Here is a 14257-nt window from a genome sequence, read left to right as displayed (position 1 = left end):
GTTCACCCCAAAATGAAATTTATCTCATCATTTATTCACTCTCTTGTCATTTCAAACATGTGTGACTTACTTTTATTCCACAAAACACAAAAGAGGATAACCTGAATAAATTTGTTCACCGTCACCCATTCACTTGCATTTGTTTTGTGTCCATACAATAGAAGTCCATACAATAGAATGAAAATTGTAAAAGCGCTATATAAATAAAGTTGAGTTGAGTTGAGTAGAAGTGAATAGGTGTTGGCGCTGTCTGTTTACCAAATTCATAATATCCACTTATTTGTTCTGCGGAAGAAAGTCATGCAGATTTGAAATGACAAAAGGGTGAATAAATGATGACGGAATTTTCCTTTTTGTGTGAACTGTCCCTTTAACAACAAGAGAATAAGAGTTAACACAAACAATGCAGATTACTACAGCATAATTCCATGTTATTTACACAGACAAGAATTAATTTTGCTTAAGTATTTCATGTGATTTCCTGTTGGTTCAGTGAACAAAATAAATTAACTTCAGAGCTTAACTGTGCACTTCACAACATGTAGGCTAGCTCACCCTCTTAAGAGGATTATTGACGTTATGACTGATAAATATGAATTTGAAGTGGTTATATTGTTTGTAAACTCCAAAGGTGCCCTCAGGAAAATTCAACACAACATTTTTACTACAAGCCTTACTCCACCAGAGGGCAGAGTAGGATCTTATCAATTACAACAATCTACAGGTTACAGGATATTCTATCCATACAGTTCATTTCCTTTCTGCACCCACAGTCTATATCTACATCAGATTAAACTCAATAATCCTACACCTGACCCTGCATATCAAATCCACCCCTCCATCTTCTCTCAGACAGGGTCTGTGAACATTATAAAGATGCAGGGTGTCTATGTTTTAATTAGCATCCCAAATCAATATCTGCTAAACCCACTGTCCTCTTTCACCTGTGTATCCCAGAATCCCCAGCTATTGTTAGATCTGTCAATTCTAAGGGGCCTTTCTGAGTATTTTGTCTGAAAGTGTGCTAGGGCTGTCCAGGACAGATGGTGAACTGACTGACAGGTCTGTTGCTGACCCTTTTCAAAAGAAAAAAACATCCTCAACTTTATCTATTTCTTTAACATAATAATGTACATTCACGAACGGTTTACATCACATTCCTTTGAATCATGCGCAGTCCCAAGAACGCACATTGAGCTGCTTTAAAGGCATAATCTTTCAATGAGTCTAGACTTACAGCCTGCAGTAAGTGCAACCCTTGTGTGGCCCGATAGGAATCGAGGGTTCTGAAAGCTCATGGACTGAAGCAGGCTTGCTCATTTATCAAAGAGACGCCCTCTGACCACTGAGCACAGATGATTTAGCAGGGAGTGAGACATTAGCTTCATATCAAGACTTCTGTGCAAGCAGAATAAATTAATGAGTCATGATGTTTTGACATGATGTGTTAAACTAGAACATCTACTGCTGATATTATTACAACAATGTTTTTAAACTGTATTTTACAATAAAGGTCAAGTTTTGGACGGGAAACGATATGCAATTATGCATACATAAATAAAAATGCTTAAAATATTGCAATTTCACTCCACACATGTCAGTCTAGTCGTTCTGTCGAGCAGCAACGGAAGGTTGGACATGTGTGTCTAACACATTCATCTATTTTTATCTGTCTGTAACTGAATGAGCATGTGTGTATGTGGATGAGTCACTATTTAGACTGATATGTGCTCAGATGAAACCACTGCACACATAATCGAAGAGGCAGGCATCTAGTCACTGTTGCTAGGCAACCCCAGGAGCAAAAGACCCAAATCCCTGTGCTTGCGTGTGGATGCTGACTAGGTTGAACGAAAACCCGAAAAGCTTTGAAACTAAGACAGGAAATGTTATTGGTTGTAATATAATATCAATATAATGCCAAAATGTATAAACTGCTTAATTTGGTGAAAGGAAATCTGAAAGGCTGTGAGACAGTCATTCTATTGGTTTCAACGATGTTGCAACGCATATATATATATATATATATATATATAAAACAAAAATATATATAACGGTTATTTATCATCAAATTTTACCCAATTTATAGTGACAATGAGAAAACGATTAGGATTCATTTAGCTTTCCTGTAGCTCAGTGGTAAGAGCATTGCGTTAACAACGCAAGGTTGTGGGTTATACCTATGTAAAATAGGTATACCTGTGTATACCTATGCAAAATGTATAGGATAAAGCAATGTTAGTCGCTTTGGATAAAAGCGTCTGCCAAATGCCTAAATGTAAACGATTAAGATTTCGTGACAACGCGTTACGACACACGGTTTGATCTAAATGGATAGTCGCGTCGAGCCGCATCAAGTGTGGACAAAATGTAAAATTATAATGGGTTCCAATCCGTTCTATGGAGACTTCCCGTCATCAACATGTGGCTTGTTGAGAGCAAACCCTACGCACATCAGCAAAGTCGTATTTTTTCGTGGATGAGGTGTAATATAGGAAGCAATTGCAGAGTCGTGATTGCTCCAGGGCTTAAAATAAAGAAATAGTGGGCTGTCATTGTTTCTGCAATCCCCTCGAAACAATGAGTAACTGCAGTAGGGAATCTCCAGGAGACTTTATCAAGCGTATGTCACGTTAGGGGGTTCTGTTTGGGTTCCGTTTTTAATAAGAACTCAAAACACGTATAGTGTACGATTGGAGCTGTGCTTTAATTCACCTTAGCTAAATATATCCTCCGTAAGACATAAACAATTTTAAGAGTGAAAACGTCCCTCCCTGCAACCGTTGTTTCGACACATCCCCCCCTCTGCGCTCTTATTTGGTACGTTCTAATTTGAGAAGCGGCAGCGCTCCGCTCGCTCGCATTCACCGTTTTAAGCTCATATCGATTCTTGCAGTGCTGGACCGATCTGGCCTTCAACTCCGCGCACTGATGCTGTAGCCCGTTGTTCTGGGCGAAACTACCGCGGTCTGTGAATAGGACCATGAATCCCAACCCTAAATAAATGGTCACCGGGAGTGGGGGGAAAGCTACTTTGGTGACGGTCACCGGCTCTTGAGACTCTCGGGAGAGAAAAGGAACGCGGAGTTTTCGGCGGTCATTTGACAGGCGCCGCCACCTTGGACCGATGCCGCCGGTTCATAGGACTGTGTCGGACCTCCGGTCCCGTGCTGACGGTAAGAAGACTCGACTTTAACGCGGCTCTGTCTCGTTTCGTAGCTGTCATCTTGTGCACAGTCTTTTCCCAGCTCGACAAACTGTTGCGATAAGACCTTACTGTACATTGGCTGTGAATGCGTGTAGCCTAAGTTGTCACACAGGTACGTTAAGTTACTTTGTAAGACAGTGTAGAAGGCCTTATAGCTTTTGTTGTCATTTGTTCGCTTATGTGTAAATACATTTAAAATGGCTCGGAATGTGTTGTGACACTTCCGCATGTAATTCATTTTATCTGTGATGTTTGTCCTTTCAGTTTTAGTTGGATTTTTGTTGACACGCTACATGTCGATGATAATGTTATGCATGAAGTGCAAGGTGTGCCTTAATTAAAAAGAAATTCAAGTTATGATGTGATGTAATATGTATCATGCATTATTTATCTTTGTTTTAGTGGATAATATCATTAACGCCATGTGTAGTTTATATCAGGTTTACATACATGGTGATAAAAGGATGGTCATGTGAGAAACAAATTATTCCTGGTATTGATCCGGATGTCAGTGCTTTGGAAAAATCTAGTCCTAGGAAGCTGTTTCACACCTGAAGACGTAATATTTAATACACCAATAAATAAAGGCTTAAAAGTTGATTGTGATCTAACAGGTTGCAAGGATTCATTTACTTCCAGTATTTGTGTGGCACATCTGTGTATGTTGAAACGGCATGACAGATGCGTGTACATGCCGGGAGGCGTATTGATCAGACAGGCTCTTGTCTGTGTTTGTCTTCACCCTTGATTAATGACATGGTTCCTGTAAGCGACCTTACCCATCAATAGGACAGACTGGGATATGTTGCATTAGTTCTTAGAAGATAAAAAGCATGAGAAGTAATATCTGCATACTTAAACATTTTCATTTCCTCATGCTGGTCAGTTTGTGAAACTGTACAAAGGTTGTTAGATCATCTAGTATGTAGCTTGTTATGTTGGGTTTGTAATAGTCTTCTTGTGCAGTAACTATGTTTTCAAGGAAATGAATAATAGGCCATATACTAACTACTAACCATTTAAGAGGATCTGGAAAGATCACATTTTTCACAAGCATATGAGTAAGAATATCCAGTGTCTTAATGTCTTACTCCCATCTTATTCTTGTTTTAACCTTTGTTTTCCGAAGCACGCCATGCCTCTCGCTGCCACACCTTCTGTGTTCAAAAGTATCCTGTTCATCGGTGCAAGCACTTCCCAGCACAGAGCGATCGATATGCCTGCATGTCCGATCAGGCATGACCTATTCTGTCCCAGATAGCAAAGGGTTTGAATTGAAGTGAGAGCTGTTTTTAAAATGCTTTATTTATTGCAGTGTGCGCGGTTTTCACTTTCTCAACAGACCTTGTTGTGCCGCACGGTGTGTGGGGTGGGTTTTTTAATCACTGCAGTGCATCGGGCCACTCCGGGCAGAGCAAGGCAGGACCTTGGCAGAATGTCGGCCTAATCCACTCATGCCCTGTCCAACAACCTCCAGCTTCGTTCCTCCGCCTACACCACCTCAACCTACTCCTCAGCCTCCATGTGTCTCTTTGCTTTGGGTACGTTAGAGCGTTCACCAGACCAGGCTGGGACAGTTGCCAAAGCAGTCTTATCTGCCTGGCGGTCGGCATAAGCGGAGGTGGCATGATTCTGGGTGTGAAGACAAAGATCATATATTTAGCTAGGCAGAAAAGCCCACACTGATGGGAGAATATAAGATATTATGTCCCGATCAAGACGTTTTTTTCTAGTCTATATCCAATATCTGCAATGCAGCTGAAAGTTTTTTCTCCTGCTCTGAAAGGCAGCTGTAAAGCTGCAGCGTGAAATTTCTCTACCTCATCAACTGAAATTGCCAAAATAAAAGTTTTTAATAATAAAAATAAAAGCGGCACCCATTCACTTGCATTTGTTTTGTGTCCAATACAATAGAAGTGAATGGGTACCACCGTTGTTCGCCTACCAACATTCTTTAAAATATCTTCTTTTGTGTTTTGCTGAAGAAAGAAAGCCATACAGGTTTGAAATAATCTGTTTTTTTATTTTAAATGTTCAGTGACATTTTTAGCTAACAGGCAAAAGTATTCCAGTTAAGCATCATTACCTTAGAAGAATGATCCATTAGAGTTTAGGATTTGTATTTGATGTTGGACTCCATTTGTTTCATGATGAGATTGATGTGTATATGACGCAAACCATTTGTAGGTTGAAGTCCTTCAACACTGCTTTGTGTCTGAGCATCATAACCAGTGTGAGGTGGGACTGTCTGTGTTTTTACATAACTGGTTGTTAAACCAGTAGGCTGTGTGTTCACATCATTTGTGTAGATAATGGGCTTTGGTGTTAGACGGTCTCATCTTCAGTGCCCTGCAGACAGAATGGGATTCAATCATGATGCTGCTGTTTTGCTTTTTTTTACCGTGACTCATTTGGAGATGGATGTGTCAGATCTGTCAGTACCTCCAGTGATCCATCATCGGAGAGGCCAAAATTAGGCAAAGCATATTGACAATTTGCACTTGCAATAATAAAAGCCATGTCTGTCACTGTATTTAAAATGGTCACATGTAATGGTCACATACTCTAAAATGTAATGGCTTAATTCCGATGCAAATGATTCTGGTAGATGCAGTGTTAGATTGATAGAGTTGTTGGGCACAGATGGGTTGGTACGGCCTGATGAACTGTTACGTAATTAAAAACACAAAGACACAATTAAGCCTGTGTGTTTTGGAAATCGTTTTTGTTAAAATGTACCACCTATTGCGCTGGATCATTTGTTTTAAAGAGTCATGAAACCCCCCTTTTTTTGGATGTATAAAAACAGCTGTAGCATTTTGAAATGGAACTGGCAGCAGACAGTTGAAGGGGAGGAGTTAACGGATGCTCCGCCCAAGCCGTCTGACATGCGTCATTTAAGATAGTCACTACAGGAAGAAAGTGCATTTTTAGATTTTAACTAAAGATAATGAGGGTACATGAATTTTAAAAAGAGAATGATTAATAAACTATTTACAGTCAACTTATTAAATAGGCATTGTCATTTTTTATTTCACTGTGAGTTTAAAATATATTAGTCATTACACAAATCATACGGACAAGCAGCAGCGGTATTACAGAAACCACTAAATTAAATATAATGAGTGTTTATTTAGAAGAAAATCCAAGTATAACTGTTATCGCTTTTAAGGAGGTGGAATAGTCCTTAGGTCACGGTACCGCATTCCTGAAGCAGACTGCCATCATAAGCGAATCCAAAAGTCCACTTGTCTCCATTTCTAACAGCTTTCCCGAAAATAACTGCCGCTCCATTGAGCTGGAATTGCCCACATGAGCTCTTGCCCACCGATTGCTCCAAATGGCAATCCGCACCTGTCAATATCCAATTTCAACAACTGTCATGTAATTTTCACTTTCTGTGGAGAAGCCCTTTCCCCACATATAATGTTGCTAACGTTGTTTTCTAGGATGTGCAACACAACCAACTCTGTTTAAATCTAAACAAATGTAGTTAAGTCAAGTGTGTCATGACGCTTTAATTCCAAAATGTTGAGTTCCTTGTTCATTTGCTCAAGAATCAACATTCTTAAGTCATATGCCATTCCAAACCTGTATGACTTGCTTTTTTTTAAAGAAATGTCTCAGGGGTAACACAATTTGTATTCATGCAATGGAAGTAACCAATGGGGTCAAGTGTTATTTGTTCACAACATTCTTCACAATATCTTTTTGTGTTGGAATGAGTAAATAATGAAAGAATAAAACACTTTCATTAATACGTCACAAAAGATATTGGTAAAACATATAAGAAATAATGAAAAAGGAAAAGCTGAAAGGTGCACTTGAATGCATTTAACTATTTTCACTTTAATGTATATATACTTTCAAAGAATGAGTTGGCACATTGGGATGTAGCGACAATCTATTTATAGCTTCCTATGTTTTTCTTAACGGATCACACGTGGTGCACGAAATCTATTTCATCATTCATGAAACAGTCCAGCTCTCTCTCTCCGCCAATCACACTGTTAATCCTTTCGGGTTTTGTCCCTCCCCCATTCCATACAGACAGTCCTTGTTAGATAGTTTCATCACAGCCACAGGGGAACAGAGCAAGCGAGCAGTGAGATGGATTCTGGGTCTTAATCATTCTGTCGCCTTTCTCTCATTGGTCGAAACTGGATGTGGAAGCTGAATGTTCATTTGCTCGTAATCAATCCAGCTGTCAACATAAAAGCTATTTACTATCTGCTTGTGGCTATATTATCAACAATCCTCTCCCAAAAACCAGTGTCTGGCTTCATGAATACATATTAAACAGTGTACGCTAAAATATGAATGCAGATGGTGGGAGACGTTATATTTAGACTAGGTTGTTAATTTATTAATGATTCGAAAGTGTGCTCTCGGTCTACATGGTTCACCCCCTCACATGTGCACTGTGTGACCCAGCAATGCACACCATGTTTCACTTATTTATCCACACAGAGAGAAGATAGATTTGTAATGTACATGGATGGATTATACGCCAGTCATCAGGACCAGTATGACATCATTCCTCTATCTAGATTTCATTTCAAGAGAATAAATCACCCTCTACTGACTAAGTAGTCTTACAGCCATTAGCCATAGATGTGTTTGAATGAGCTATAGCCAGGTTTATATTTAATGCATTTGCAGATGTTATTATCCAAAGCGACTTTCATGGTTTTTATCAGTATGTGTGTTCCCTAGGAATGAAACCCACAACCTTTGCATTGCTAATTCAATGTTATACCAGTTGAACTGCAGGACCACGAAAGGAACATGTTGACATGCTCATTGACGTATGTACTATAATCATAAATATAATTGCATATGTCAATATATAATAATATATATAATAATTGAATCAGCATTACCTTACATGATTTTCATGTTAATAATTCTGAACTAATAAGCTGCCGTGCTCCACCTGCCTTGTTGACGTCATACATTTTGAGAGGCATTCAATTACAAGACTGTCATCTTAAAGGGTTGGGATGTTAGATAACCATAATTACAGGCGTTGTAGTTCTTTATTGGAAGAAAACAGGTGTTCTGGGTTTTTGCAGAATATAGCAACCCAATTTCAGTTTCAAAAACCCAAAGACTAAAGTGATAGAAAGCATCACCCTTGAAGGCTCGATCAAAACATGCTGCCCAAGAATGAGCTTTCAATATCAAGTCACGTATTTGCTCTTTCCCTTTTCTCTTCCTGTCCTATAATATACCAGTGTGGGATCTAACACGGTCTCATATTATTCATTTCAACAGATTCTGTCCCGCCTCCCGTCATGCCTGGATGTGTCTTTTTTATACTTTGAGTGATTAGAGCACCAAACAGACCATGTACGGTAAAGGCCTCTTCTGTTGTTTTTGTCATAATGCCACAGCATCCATTTAATATCACTGGTGTTGACAGCTACACCACTGTAATCCTTCACAAGTCAGCCTCTCTCTCCACTGACACGCCAGCTTTATGACGGACAGGAGCCAGTGCAGCTATACCCTGTCGTATATTAGAAAGGAGTCCAAGGCAAGCTAGAAGTTATATGGAATACAGATTGAAATAATGATTTATTGTAAATAATTTTTACAGGCTGCTTTGTCTAAAATAATTAAGCTTGATGTTCTTTTCAATTGCATTGCTGGTACTACCTGAACCTGAAATGATATCCTGACAATGATATCATGTTATTTCAAACCTGAACTTTCTTTAAATTTTTCAAATGCAAAAATATTTTTTTGCACCACAGAAAACTAAAAAAAATTATAATTGTAATAAATTGACATTTTTAAAGGGGTCAAATGACACTGCTTAAACAAATATTATTGTTTGTTTTAGATGTAATGCAAAGTGTATAATTGATTTATGGTTCAAAAACATGGTATTTACCACATACCGTGCATGTTTGTATTTCCTCTTTGCCCCGCGTCTCTGAAATGTCTCTCATCGCTCTGAAAAGCGAGGTGTGCTATGATTGGCCAGTTAACCAGTGCGAAGTGATTGTTCGAATACTGCAAGCGTGTTACGGAAATTAAATGCCTCTTACCATATTTGGAACATCAGGTTCCAAAGCAGCTGTACTGACAGGTACGCCCAACTTACTTGCATATACATTTGGGCAGTCTAAGTCAAATCATACAACGAACTGACGTAGATTTGTGGGGTGTGGTTACACAAGGCGTTGCAGGCAGGTCTGGGTGAGCATTTGCTTTTAGATAAAATGCATCTTTTGTTCAGATTTTAGCAATTTTACCCGTCTAATACATGGTTGGGCAACTTGTACACAGAAAAGCACGTATTCGTGACATATGATACATCTTTTCAAGGATAATTCAAGGAATAAATGCACAAAAAAAATGATGTTTGAGTTATGTGACAACCATGGCAACATCTAAATTCAGAATTTCAAATGGTTATTAAACTTTGGCTTGAGTGGCTGATATCAAAAGAAGGCATAAACATCCGGAAAATATACTTCCAAGTATCAACATAATGTATCTCTTTCAAAGGGAAATCTCTGTTTACCGAAAGAATGACACACATCTTCTTCCCCGTGCCATTTTCTTTTCCACTGCATTAGGCCAGTCTGACACACACACCCAGTCTGAGTGCCAAGTCTAGAATAGGGCCTCTATGCCCCTCTTCCTCCAGCGGGCACCCCTCTGGATTGTGTGACCTCTGTGCCATTGTTCCGGCTGTCTGTCTGTTGGCTGACACAAGCAATAATCCTGAAATCTGGCCTCCATCCAACCTCATTACGGTTCCTGCCACCATTGATCCCGCCCCCACAGGCTTCCCCTCCAGTGACACTTCCTCTCTCTTTTCTCTCTCTTTCTTTTACTCCCTTACTAACTTCCTTTTTTACTTGTGATTACTCTCACACAAAGTGTTTTGTGCCTCTCTTGCTTCTGTCCTGTCGTTTCTCTCTGTTTTTCTTTCTTAGATCAGCGACTCTCAGTCGGCACAGCTGTTCTCTTCTTCTCTTTGGTTATTTGCATGGTGTTTATACACTGTAACCTCCACACCTGACCTGCTTGCAAGTTGTCATGTTTTTGTTAGATTTCAGTACAAGATCTATTAAATATATGTAATAATAATGAAATGCAAGAAAATAGAGAGACGTAGATGAGAGTAAGAGGGAGATCTGGAGCTTGTTCTGGTGTTGTGGCTCGCTGTTTGTTGGCGTTTGTGTATATGAGGCGTGACTAGCCTGTGGTTAATGAAATTAGTGCAGAGGGAGGCAGTGCGGCAATGAGGGAATACTGTGAGAACATCACACGGAGAAATGTGTGTCAGTAACAGAGGCTTATCATCAATGTCTCTACGGATGGATAAAGACATGAAATGGAGTTTGAAGAAGCAGGTACAATAAGCCTCTCTGCAATGTAAAATAACTTTAGGTTTAAAGGAAAGGGAGATGAGTCTTTCATAGTGTTTTGGTGTTTCTTACATGTAATTGTATGAAATGTTTAGTTCAATAATGATATGCTGCCTATATTTTCCTGTACAAATTAATAATTGAAATTAAGCTTTGGGAAGCTTTTCTAACACTGCTATAATATGTAGCTTGTTCTGAATCAAAAATCTGAATCAGATTGCGCTTTCTTGGCAAGTGTTCTTTAAACACACAAGGAATTTGTCTTGGTGGCAGAAGCTTCCAGTGCACGTATAGTTGAAAGTTACTAGACATAAAGACAATATATTATAAAAGAGGAACAGTGTAACAGTCTATATAGTATATAGCACAAATTATTTAAGGGAATTGTAAACCGTATTAAAGTGGCCGTTATTCAGACAGATTCTGCATATCTTATTTTAATCTTGAGTACTTGTAGAATTGAGTTACTCATTTGATAACATTTATCAAAGATAGATACAGCTGTACGATTTTTTTTCGAAAACATACGACCTGCACGCTTGTGGGGGGGTGGGGTGTATATGGTGGTTGGAACCAAAGCGTTTGCACATCCAATGCCACAAAACACAGACTTATGACTCAGTTTCACTTACTGCATGCAGTTTATGTCTGGCACCTCTCCATATATCAGTTTCAAATGATCTCCAAATTCAGCCTTATATCAACCGTTTATATAACATTCGAACTTCGCGAACACTCTCCCTGGTTGACGCGTGGGTGTGCTTTTCCGGGAGAATTGTCCAATAAGGGACCGAGAGAAGGGTTAAGAAACAGATTTTCATGTTTGAAAAAACTTTACGAAACCTATATGAAGACTGGGGGAGTGTATCGAGCACGGAGATACTATGTCATACGTCCAACTCGGTTTTTGACAAGTTGACCATGTCAAGGATGAGAAGACAGCACATTTAACATTATAAAAAGAACGCATGAAACACTGTTGCGCATCCCCTTAAAGTCAGTAGCCTACATAAAATAAATAGATATGAGTATAAGTAGTTGGTATTGCTCATATTTTATTGCACGGTGGGGAAGAATATTTAACTGTTCATGAAGTAGATAGTCTGAGGCATGAAACTTTTCGTATGTCTGGCTGTTTTGGTGGTCAGTGCTCTGTAGCAACGGCCAGACGTCAGCAGTTCAAATAAAAAGTGTGCTGGGTGTGAGGGGTCAGAGTGATTTTGCGAGCCCTTTTATTTACTCTGGATGACTACAATTCTTGGGTCAACAGTCCTGTCTAACCTTTGTAGTCTTAGAAGGTCAGTTTTGGCAGCTGAGCAAACCCAGACAGTTATGGAAGTGGAGAGGACAGATATAATAACAGCAAGTAGTACGTTGAGCCGATCATGTGGCAGTTTGAACTTCATCAGCTGGCGAAGGAAGTACATTCTCTGCTCTTACTTTTTGACAATAGAGTCCACGTGAATGTCCCACTTCAGGTCCGGAGAGATGGTGGTGCCCGGGAACCTGAACGACTCTAACGAAGCCACACTGTTGTTCATTATTGTTAGTGGGGGGAGTGCAGGGGGGTTTCTCCTGAATTCTCCATGTTTAGGAAGATTTTCAGATTTTTCTAGTTTATTTTTGTAGCGTTACTGTGACATTGTCGCTCTTTGCTTCATTTTCCAGTTTGTTACTCAGTAGGGGTGTTAAACACAGAGTCTGTGCATCAGTCTTTTCACTTTCTGAGCTTATGACCCCTCGTTCTCTCTATTTCTACTGTTATAGGAATAGCATTCACCTTAATGTAGAAGAACATCAGATCATATTTAAAACTATTATTCTGCAAATTTGCATGTTAAACTTTTCTCTTCATCCTGATGTCAGTATTGCCTTTGACAGGACATCAGTAAAGTAAAATAAGCCTTGAATGGTTACAACGACAGCAGGCAATATTTTCAACAGAGATTGATCTTTCGTTGTTAGTGTTGCCTGTGAGTAGGTAATTGTAGCAACGCTACAAGCTTTTCTTCATTTTTAAGTATTGTTATTTTAACAATAGTTTGCTTATTCAATTCTGAGCTAGTATTTCCTGCAAGTTCATCCAAGCGAGTGGTAATTAAATATGCTGTGTTTGAAAGTGTGGCTCTCTCTAAAACAAACTCTCTCTACAACTCAAGTAGCGTTGGTAAATGTGATCGAATTCCAGCTTAGTTTGGATGGTTCATTTCATAATTAAAAAAACTCATCTGCGGAAAAAACTCTGCATAATTTATAAAAGCTCTTGTGTGTCATGCTATTTGTTTTCTTTGTATCTTCGGTAAATAGTTCTGTCTGTAACAGGTTTTGATTTTTATTTATTAGTGTAATGTATGTAGTATAACAATTTTAAGATTTAGATTAAACGTGCAGTTAGCATCTAACCAGAAGTGCAAATAACAATAATGACATTATAGATATAAGTATGAATATATTTATGTACCTTCATTGTCATTTCCGTAAAAATGCTTCTGTATAAATGTTATAAAAAAATCTCATAAATAGAATCCCCTAAAAACAGAAGCTTCTATGTAGTTACTATGTATACTTTGCATTTGTGGTGTTTAGAAACTTACTGTAGCTATAAGTTTTGAATAGCCGGATTAGATATCCCATAATGTAATTTATTGGTCGTCGTTTATTTTCACTTTAGGAAAAGAAGGGCACCTACCCTCAGCATGCCATCCAAGTCATGCCCTTCCTCTAACCTCCGGTTCCTGCTGTCATACTTGTCAGGCCAGCTGTCTCCATTCCTGACCCTGGTCGCTGTGCTTCTGCTAAAATACACCATGCATTTCATTTTATACATACAAATTTACATTCCACGCTGAATCCTGCAACCTATTTATAACAAGTATAGATGGCAAAACCAGGGAAGGCCTTAAGACCCGCATGCAGAATTAGGCAACACCTGTTAAAGATGCCTATGAATATTATATGAGCCCTTTTAATGCTTTTGAGTCCATCAGCAATGGCCTAAATAGCAACATTGTGTCATTTGGTCCCATTTCGTTCCCACGGTTGGGTTACGTTAGCACTGTTGATGCTAGCATCTGCTGCTTTCAATGGCCAGTCATGCCTTATAACCAGCACCTTTAGAGGACTAGCTGGATTACAACTGGTGTCACGGCAGATGAAGTTTATGAGAGATAACCGTGCTCCAGCTGGGTTACCTATAAGCCTGTGCTATTGGAAAGTTTCTACTGAGCATTAGGGAATCCAGTAAGCCTCTCATCCTGCATAGTCATCTGGGTGGCATGTTGCGTAACTGGCCTGGGATGGCCTGACGTGGAGCGTGTGGTGGCTTGTTGATCAAGACATAGAGGTGGGGCTATTTTTAGCACCTTTAGTGCTGCGAGTGAGAGACGATTAGTGATAGGAATGGCAAATAAATTGCTAACAGAGGTTCAGGTTCAGATTTATTTTGTCATGTGATGTCTGTAAGGTTTTAACAGAAATTATACAAAAATATTTTCTTAATTTTTCTACTACCCATGTGGCACAGGAATAAAGTGAGGAATGTAAAAATTATTTACTCGCCCTCTTGACGTTTTAACCTGCATGGCTTTCTTTCTTCTGTAAAACACCATTGGTGATATTTTGAAGAATGTTGGAAACCAAAACCGTTGGTCCCCATATACTT

At 39.1% G+C, this 14257-nt stretch overlaps 1 protein-coding gene across 5 annotated transcripts in view; it reads left to right on the top strand.

The window, feature by feature from the left end:
- The first annotated feature begins 2849 nt into the window (after positions 1-2849).
- atp8a1 (ATPase phospholipid transporting 8A1) overlaps positions 2850-14257 on the top strand; it is a 99505-nt gene continuing 88097 nt past the window's right edge. For 4 of the 5 annotated variants that reach the window (XR_008909221.1, XM_056769173.1, XM_056769175.1 and 1 more), the window contains exon 1: positions 2850-3176. Coding sequence is in view for 4 of the 5 variants with exons in the window: in XM_056769173.1 (XP_056625151.1) it covers positions 3128-3176 (49 nt within the window). In the remaining variant the exon portion in view is untranslated. Of the gene's footprint in view, positions 3177-10523; positions 10582-14257 lie in introns of those variants that run through there. The other variant, XM_056769174.1, reaches the window with a different exon arrangement.

The sequence above is a fragment of the Triplophysa dalaica genome, chromosome 16 (assembly GCF_015846415.1).
Source record: "Triplophysa dalaica isolate WHDGS20190420 chromosome 16, ASM1584641v1, whole genome shotgun sequence".
Taxonomy (NCBI): Eukaryota; Metazoa; Chordata; class Actinopteri; order Cypriniformes; family Nemacheilidae; genus Triplophysa; species Triplophysa dalaica.
Note: the sequence above shows the minus strand (reverse complement) of the source record. Positions and strands in the feature narration are given on the sequence as shown.